The 9,150-nt window shown below is 34.9% G+C and overlaps 1 protein-coding gene across 25 annotated transcripts in view; it reads left to right on the top strand.

Annotated features, from left to right (window-relative positions):
• The first annotated feature begins 1,583 nt into the window (after positions 1-1,583).
• Positions 1,584-9,150, top strand: part of supt20 (SPT20 homolog, SAGA complex component) — a 40,927-nt gene continuing 33,360 nt past the window's right edge. For 8 of the 25 annotated variants that reach the window (XM_068223988.2, XM_073915050.1, XM_068223987.2 and 5 more), the window contains exons 1-6: positions 1,601-1,719; positions 2,133-2,210; positions 6,762-6,797; positions 6,932-7,057; positions 7,521-7,647; positions 7,750-7,853. In XM_068223988.2, the coding sequence (XP_068080089.1) occupies positions 2,208-2,210; positions 6,762-6,797; positions 6,932-7,057; positions 7,521-7,647; positions 7,750-7,853 (396 nt within the window). In that variant the 5' untranslated portion in view covers positions 1,601-1,719; positions 2,133-2,207. Of the gene's footprint in view, positions 1,805-1,983; positions 2,211-6,761; positions 6,798-6,931; positions 7,058-7,520; positions 7,648-7,749; positions 7,854-9,150 lie in introns of all 25 variants that reach the window. The other 17 variants (XM_073915060.1, XM_073915057.1, XM_073915046.1 and 14 more) reach the window with 3 other exon arrangements.

Genomic DNA, 9,150 nt, shown 5'->3' with positions numbered 1-9,150 from the left:
TGGAGCACCTTGACCATCTTTGCTTTCAGGATCTTTGATGTGGATGCTGAAGTATGAGAAGGAGCGCTATCCTGCTGAAGAATTTGCCCTCTCCTGTGGTTTGTAATGTAATGGGCAGCACAAATGTCTTGATACCTCAGGCTGTTGATGTTTCTATTCACTCTGCAGATCCCTCGCACGCCCCCGTACTGAATGTATCTCCAAACCATGATTTTTCCTTCACCAAACTTGACTGATTTCTATAAGAATCTTGGGTCCATGTGGGTTCCAGTAGGTCTTCTGCAGTATTTGTGATGATTGGGATGCAGTTCAGCAGATGATTCATCTGAAAAATTGACCTTCTGCCACTTTTCCTAATGATCAACTAAAAGTCAAGTTATTATTTGTTGCTCTTACAACTGGGATCAACGTGTGTGTATAGATATAGAAATCACGCCATAAAAGTCACAGATACAATTCACTACACAATAAATGATCTGGAAAACATTATAAACTAAATAAGTATATGAATCATCACGTAAAAAGTGGCTCAGTAATTAGCACTGTCACCTCACACCAAGAATGTTGGTGGTTCGAGTCCTGGCTTGCTCAGCTGGCATTTCTGTATGGAGTTTGCATGTTCTCTCCATATTGGGGACCCTAAACCTATTCCAAAGACATGCGCTATATGAATTGAATAAACTAAATTGGCCGTAGAGTGTGTGCGCGTGTGAGTGAATGAGAGTGTATGGGTGTTTCCCAGTACTGGGTTGCAGCTGGAAGGGCCTAAAACATATGCTGGATAAGTTGGCGGGTCATGCCATTGTGGCAACCCTTGATGAATAATGGGACTAAGCTGAAGGAAATTGAATGAATAAATACTTAAATAATATTAAAATACAATAACAGCAGAAAATGCATAAATTAAATAATTTTTAATATAATTTTTTGAAAGATTTTTTTTGTATTTGTTTAGGAATTTAAAAAAACTATAAAATTTAACGCTAAGTTATTTACAGTAGATGAATTGTTTGCTGATTTATTCCTAAAACACACACACACACACACACACACACACACACATATATATATACATAAAAGTACAATTTCTCTGTATTTACTGGATTCATTGTGTATGAGTATGAGTAAAACTTTAATATTTATTAATATAACATTGGCACTATTTTCTAAAATGTATAGAAACACGTCTTAAAACATGACTCTTTAATATGCTATTTGTAAAACAAATGCTCTAACAATATAGTTAAGCGAGTTATTGTTAACTACTGATAAAATTTGGTCCAAATGTAAAATAAAAATGTTATTATTTTCTTTAACAAACCTTTGAAATCAAATTTGACTGGAAACTGATCATTTTCATAGGGCCTCTTAATTACCACATTTTTACTGCAAAAGTTGTCATTCAACTTTGTGTCATTCAGACGGTGGTGAATACAAACAGGCTGCTAAAGTTCTAATGTATCAAATGAGATATTTATATCAAATTCAGCCTCTGTTAGGATTTTTCTTTACTTTATAGTCGACGTTACCAGCTTTTTGAACGGTTCCGCGCCGCACATCTTTTGGTTCCGCCTCCAACACGCGCGCACACCGGAAGTTTGGATTTTGTTGTTACACTGGAACAAAATGGCTGCTGTGAGTTTTTTTCATTGAAGGCACTGGAACATTTACTCCGCTTCTTGCTTCGGATTTCCAGCCTGTGGCGATGCAACTCGACTGGCAAGTCGGTTTTGATGTTTGTCGCCATTGTGTCGTTACAAACCGCTCTGTCAGCCGCTAAAGTCGCCTGCTTTTCTGCATTAAAGTGAGCTGTTAGCTGAGTGTTAGCCAGCCTGTCGTCCACAGCTGAAGTTTACCTTCTTCACCTGTGAACATATTCTCTATATTTCCTCATTACGTGCCGTTTATTCGCACTGCATGCTTTAAAATGCACTTTGTTGAAGCTGGCCACATTAGTTGAACAGATGTTGTGTTTGCATGCAGAGACAGATGCAGAAGTGTCTTCATGAGCTGAGTTCATGCATCATACTGGGCTTATTAGCGTTCATACCTTGAGTTGTGAATGGAAGCGGTCGGCTGGCAGGTAAATGCACGAGTGTGTGTGTTTCTCAAGTGTCTCTGTCTGATCCCAGGGCTTGAATGGTGTGTTTGTGGAGGTGACAGTGCTGGTGTAACACAACATCGCCTCCTGTCACACAGCAAGCACAATGGTAAGAAGCGATTTTATTTAAATATATATTTTTGACTCTGAAAGATTTTCTCATCTATTTTTTTACATTTATTTACTTTTTATTGTTGATTATTTTTAAACCAGTGGTTCAAGCATGATAAGATGTATGACAGTGTTTTATGTAGTGTCTCAATAATATATAATGTACAATATTCAAAACAATATGAACAAATTAGTGCTGCACGATATTGGGAAAACCTAACATTTTAATATTTTTTTTATTCTGGTATATGAAGATAATCTCACTAGATGTGTTTAATAACTATTTGGCAAGGATTTATCATTTTTGGATTGATTGGGATGATTATGTAGAGCAGTGCATATGCATAAAATATAAGAAACAATCTACAAGCATAGATAAATTCAATAAAAACAAGATACAGTTTATAATAAACAGCATAATATTGTTTTTCTGAATCGTTAAACTTTATTCAGGTGCACAGTAATTGAATAATCAAATGTAGAATAATATTACATAGTCTTTATTTTATCAACAATTCTATAGTTATTCATTTGTCAAGGTTCAAAACGATACGGTCTCTTAGGCCTGAATGCTTTTAATCAGAATAAGAAAGAGCTTTATTGCAAGGTATGTTCACATACGAGGAATTGGTTTTATTGACCGAGCTTCTACAGTGCAACAGAATTACAGAGACAGGACAAAAACAGATCATAAATATATATAAAAATAGAAATAAGTAGTAAATGCAAATATACAAATTGACAAGTGTATGTACAGGTATATTACTATATACACGCAGTTATATGTGCTGTTATTTTGTGCAAATTGGCATGTAAAGTATGTTGTTAAATAAATAAGTGTATTTTTGTACAAGTAGAGATGTTTGTTTCAAAATTACTATCTTAGTGTTCATGAGGGAAGGATCTGTTTCTATGTTGGGCTGTTCTGGTGCACAGTGCTCTGTAGCGTCAACCAGAAGGTAGAAGTTCAAAGAGGCAGTGTGCTGGGTGTGAGGGGTCCAGAGGGATTTTGGCAGCCCTTCTGGTTCTGGATAAGTGCAGTTCTTGGAGAGTAGGTAGGGTTGTACAACTGATTCGCTCCAGAGTCCGAACTATAGTATAATATGTAGTCTTCAGAGGTCAGATTTGGTAGCTGAGCTAAACCAGACAGTTATTGATGTGAAGGGGACTGATTTAAAGAGCCCATATTATACATGAAATAGGGTCATATCTTGGTTGTAAGGGTCTCTAACAACAGTTTAATATGCATGCAAGGTCAAAAAACACTTTCATGGTCTTATAATCTGCATTTATTTTTACCTAATTATCCCAGCGACTCCTGTATGAATCGTCCAGTGATTCATTTGTTCCCAAACCCCTCCTTAGCGCGAAGCTAATCTGCGCTGATTGGACCAATGACAGTCTGTCGCGATTGGTCGACTGCCTTCAGTCAGAGTGAAATGCCAAACAGCTAATCAGCAATATAAAAGTAATCACAGTTCATACACGCTCGATGGTGTAGGCGTGGAGTTTAGCTGCCAGTGGGTCAATGTAAATACAGACTATGGACTTGAAAATACAGACGACTGACTATTTTATTGAGCAAAAACTCCAAAAGCAGTTGAGGAGATCTCCTAGCTTCTCACTCTGCTCTTTTCACAGACACACACACACACACATATTGCACAAACACACAAACACTTAACCCTGCTCCGGACGACAACGCGCGCGCACACACACACACACACACACACACACCTCCGGACGACAGCGCGCGCACACACAGACACACACACTACTCCTCGCCCACGGAGCTCCGTTAACGCAGCACGCATCGCGTTTTTAACGTGACTTTTCACGCGATAAGAGAATATAGTGAGTTAACCTGATACAGTACACGCGGTTACAAGTAACAAATCACAACTAAATACATTTGCAAGCTAGAGTCAACGAGGCAACTTTAATCGCACGTACTTACACTTGAGAAATGGAGGAAGAAAAATCCTGACGTCCATCAATAAGTTACTCTTTACTGATCCTTCCTTTAACAAACGCTGATGAAGTATTCTTTGTAGCATGTAGCTTCCAGAAGTTTCCAGTAGTTTCCAACTGCTTGGCTATAATGCTGAGGTTTCATGTTTGGGTAGAGACTCAATATATCCATCTGCAGTGTGACTTCAATTGACCGGCATGTTTGTGTGTGTGTGTGTGTTTGTGGGTGTGTGTTTGTGTGTGTGTCTGGGTATCTGCGTCAGAGGGCGGGGCCTCAGGTTTGAAATCTCCCGGGTTTGCGCGTGCACGTGAATAACTTGGTTTCGTTCGTACGTCATGGCGAAACACCTAATGAATCGGTATCAAGGCGACTCGTTTGAAGCATTATGAGTCGACTCTTTTATAGATGAATCAACCGTTTTAAACACTGTACACTAACAGATTTAAGCCTTAGCTGGATACTTCACTTCACTTAGAGCTGTGTTACACACTACATGGAGGGGAATTTTCAAAAACCCATAATATGGGCTCTTTAAAACACTCATACAGGCCTCAAAAAACACTTTCGAAATCATCAGTTATAATCCAGACTATTGCGAATGATCACGTTGCGATGTCGATGCTGAAATGACATATTGTGCAGCCCTAGTACAAATGCATTTTGTCAGGCGGTAATAATAATAAGAATGATAATAAGAATAATTAGGGCTTGATGATATGACAAAAAAATCTTATCATAATACAAGTAATTTCATAATCTAAAAATTATATATATATATATATATATATACATATATATATATATACATATATATATATATACATATATATATATATATATATATATATATATATATATATATATATATATATGATATAGTATAATTTTTTGGGTAAATTCAATCAATTTAAATAGTCTTTATATAGTTAGGTAGTACTTGTATAATTTGACCACATGTAAAGAGAGCTATTTATTTCTTTTTTATTTTTTGTTCCTTATATATTTTTATAACTTTGTATATTGGAAATACACATAACATTATTTAGAACACGGGTGTTCAAACCTTTTTTTACGAAGGGCCAAAATCCAAGCTTGATAGCGAGCTGTGGGCCGAAAGTAAAGCAAACTGTATTACATTAAAGTTTCCATGGGTAATTTCTTAATTTATTTCTTTAAATTTATAAATGCATGGAAAAAAATGACCTCAACTGTATTTACAAAAGAAAATGTATTTTATTTTAACAAACTTATTACAATAAAACCTTTAGAAAAACATTTAAAAAACCCAAACAAAAAGGTTATTGGCGAATACACTAGTCATGCTGAATTTGCCTTTGCTGTGATTTGCACGCTGATGTCTTCTGCTTTCTGCTTTTTTTTTTATTCGTTAAGTGAAATTATGTAAAAAAAAAAAAAAAAATCTGATTCATTTACAACATTTAATCGAAACATTTAATTTCAGTTAGCTTTTTTGTAGCTTAACAATAAACAGGGTTCAACGCCAAGGATTTTTTCTCCTGGGCCGATCGGGCCAGTGGTTGAGATTTTTACTTGCCCTGCTAAAGTTTTCACTATTTATTAGCCACATATTTTAAATAATGTCTGCATTATTTAAAGCAAAATAATGTCTGTGAATCTAGAATTTAAACATTTTAAAAATGTTAACAAATAATACCAATTAAAAAATTACAATCAACAACCAAGAATCCTGAAATATCCTCTTATTGATAAACAATGTTATGATAGCTGATTTAGCATTAAGATATGATTGAATGGCCTCTTGTTATAGTTAAAATGAAATAGTTTGAGAACAAACAGGAAATGTTTTATGGGCCAATGACTTCACCACATTAAAATGGTCTTCATAATATGAAGCAATAAACATTTTATTTTGTCCATACAATAGAAATTGTCATATTTCACAGTAATATTTCACACTAATAAAGATAATGATATTGAGCTGTTAGATTTTAAATGTATAAGATTTATGTACAGTCATGAAAATAATTTATTAATGCTGCAGGTTAAAAAAAATCTATTAAACCTTAAAGCAGGGGTATCCAAACTCGGTCCTGAAGGGCAGCTGTCCTGCTTAGTTTAGCTCCAGCTTGCTTCAACACACCTGCCAGGAAGTTTCTAATATATGTAGTAAGAGCTTGATTAGTTGGTTCAGGTGTGTTTGATTAGGGTTGGAGCTAAACTCTCCAGGATACGGGGCCCCCAGGACCGAGTTTGGACACCCCTGTCTTAAAGGGACAGTTAACAAGAAAATGAATATTTGTTAGTTTACTCACCCTCAGGTCATAAATGATGAAAGTGAGTAACTTCAGAGAAACATTAAATATTATTTTTAGCTGAAACTGCGATCCTTGGTTATTTATAAAATGCAAGTCACTTGAGGAGTTGAAGAAAACTCATACAGGCAAAACAAAATGAATACCGGTGGCTCCTGGCTATACATCAAAATTTTGTGAAGCAAAATATTTGATTTGTGCAAAATTTGACATTATTTACAACATTTACCTTTAATATGTACAATTATTCAATCCAATTATTTTCATTTGTTATTTTCGACAGCAACAAGTCCTAGAATATGCATTGGATCGGGCTGAGGTATTTGTTTCATCTTATTCTGTATTATATTGTGCATTTATTGTACGTTATGGTATTTAATTTGTGACCAACTGTAAATTGTAATTTTCTGTTATTTTGCCAATTATTTATTAATGTATTTATATCTCCTTCAGTACATTGTAGAAAGTGCTCGTCAGCGACCAGCGAAGAGGCGGGTGTCCTCCAGCGGAAGGAAATCCTTATATCAGAAACTTTATGAATTGTACATTGAAGAGTGTGAAAAAGAACCAGAGTTGAAGGTAATTTCATTCAATATACACACAAACACACAGTCTGGACGCCTGTTGGGCTGTTTTATAGTTTAGTCATTAATTTTCCGTCAGCTTAGTCTTTGATTTATCAGAGGTCTTCACAGCGGAATGAACCGCCAACTATTCCAGCATATGTTTTACACAGCGGATACACTTCCAGTCACGACCCAGGACTGGGAAATGTTTTATAGGTTCCTCATTTTATTTTTGGAGTCTCCTATTAGAGGTTTACATCCATCACCTTAGTTTTCTATCTATCTATCTGCTGTTCTGTCTATGTCTGCCTGTCCATCTATCTTTCTATTGCTATATCTATCACTCTATATATCTATGGTTCTATATATGTGCTCTTCCATCCATCCATCCATCCATCCATCCATCCATCCATGCATCCATGCATCCATCCATCCATCTGGTGTCAATAACAAAATCTTTCCTCCTCTTTCTGCAGAAACTGAGGAGAAATGTGAATCTACTACAGAAACTGGTCTCACAGGAGTCCGTCTCGTGTCTGGTGGTTAATCTGTACCCTGGCAATGAAGGATACTCGCTTATGCTTAGAGGAAAAAACGGATCTGGTACTGTCTTTTTTTGCGACATCAATGTAGCGTATCATATTACATTTAAATAAACTCTGAGTTGTGCTAATATTTGGACATTTTAATGTTCTGACCTGCAAGATTCAGAAACGATTCGGCTTCGCTATGAAGAGGGTGAGTTACTGGAATACCTGGATGCAGAGGAGCTGCCGCCCATCCTTGTAGACCTTCTGGAAAAATCACAGGTTAGAAACAGCTCTTGAGAAAATATCGACTACAAATATAATATTCACTCAGAAATTGTTACAAAGTTTCACAGTTTATTTTACAGTGACATGTTGAATTGTTAACAGTTTAAACTCATTGTTAACCAATTTAACTTCTAATTTGACCAAGTATTTAGCTCCGATTCATTGCCGTTTCCATCTGGAATTAATCTGTTCAAATTCCATCTATTTTGTCTACTTTATTTTGCCACTTTTACAAAACACTTAATAAAAGAAATTATCATTTTTGAATTGAGTGCATTTTAGTTCAATGTTTAAATGAGTACATAAAAGTAGAAAGACTGACTGTATTTTCTTGTAAAACATACTCCAGTAATCTTTAAAATGTATAAAAAACTATATATATATATATATATATATATATATATATATATATATATATATATATATATATATATATATATATATATATATATATAAGCTAAATACAATGAAAATATATATAGTTTAAATTTTAAATTAAAGCAAAAATAAAATATTAATGTTATATGAAAAATGTAAATTAATAAACAGTCAAGTGTCATTAAAACAACAAAAATAAGTATAAGTTATTAATTTTATATTAATATAATGCATATAGCTAAGTATGTAAGTACTATAATTAATAAAAATAAATTGAAGGTTAGTTTAGAATACAATAAGTACAAATTTTACATTATTTTAATGGAGTACATACATGTGATGCCAAAATAACACTGGCATGGATTTAATTCTACATTATATTTCAATTAACTTACATTAAGTTTTAATTGCATCTAATGAAATTTCATATCAAATTGAAATAGAAATTAGAAATAGAAACTAGCAGTTTAGTAAGTAAACCCTAAATATCACGGGTTCAAAAGTGATTTTACATTTATTCATTTTCCTTTGGCTTCGTCCCTTATTAATCAGGGGTCACCAACAACTGTTCAACTATTCTGGAATATGTTTTACACAGCGAATGCCCTTCCAGCTGCAACCCAGTACTGGGAAGCATCCATACACACTTGTTCACACTACAGCCAATTTTGTTTACCTGTAATTCACTTATAATTCACTTAAAGCGCATAGCTTTGGACTGTGAGCACCCAGAGGAAACGCACGTGAACATGCAAACTCCACACAGAAATGCCAACTGACCCAGCCAGGACTTAAACAAGCGACCTTCTTGCTGTGAGGCGACAGTGCTAACCACTAAGCCACTGTGCCGCCCCAATTTATTTAAATGAACCTACATTAGCTTTTGATTGCAGCTAATGTAATCTCACTGTGA

This window comes from Danio rerio, chromosome 10 (assembly GCF_049306965.1).
Source record: "Danio rerio strain Tuebingen ecotype United States chromosome 10, GRCz12tu, whole genome shotgun sequence".
Taxonomy (NCBI): Eukaryota; Metazoa; Chordata; class Actinopteri; order Cypriniformes; family Danionidae; genus Danio; species Danio rerio.
The sequence above is the reverse complement of the archived record's forward strand: the minus strand, read 5'-3'. Positions and strand labels throughout refer to the sequence as shown.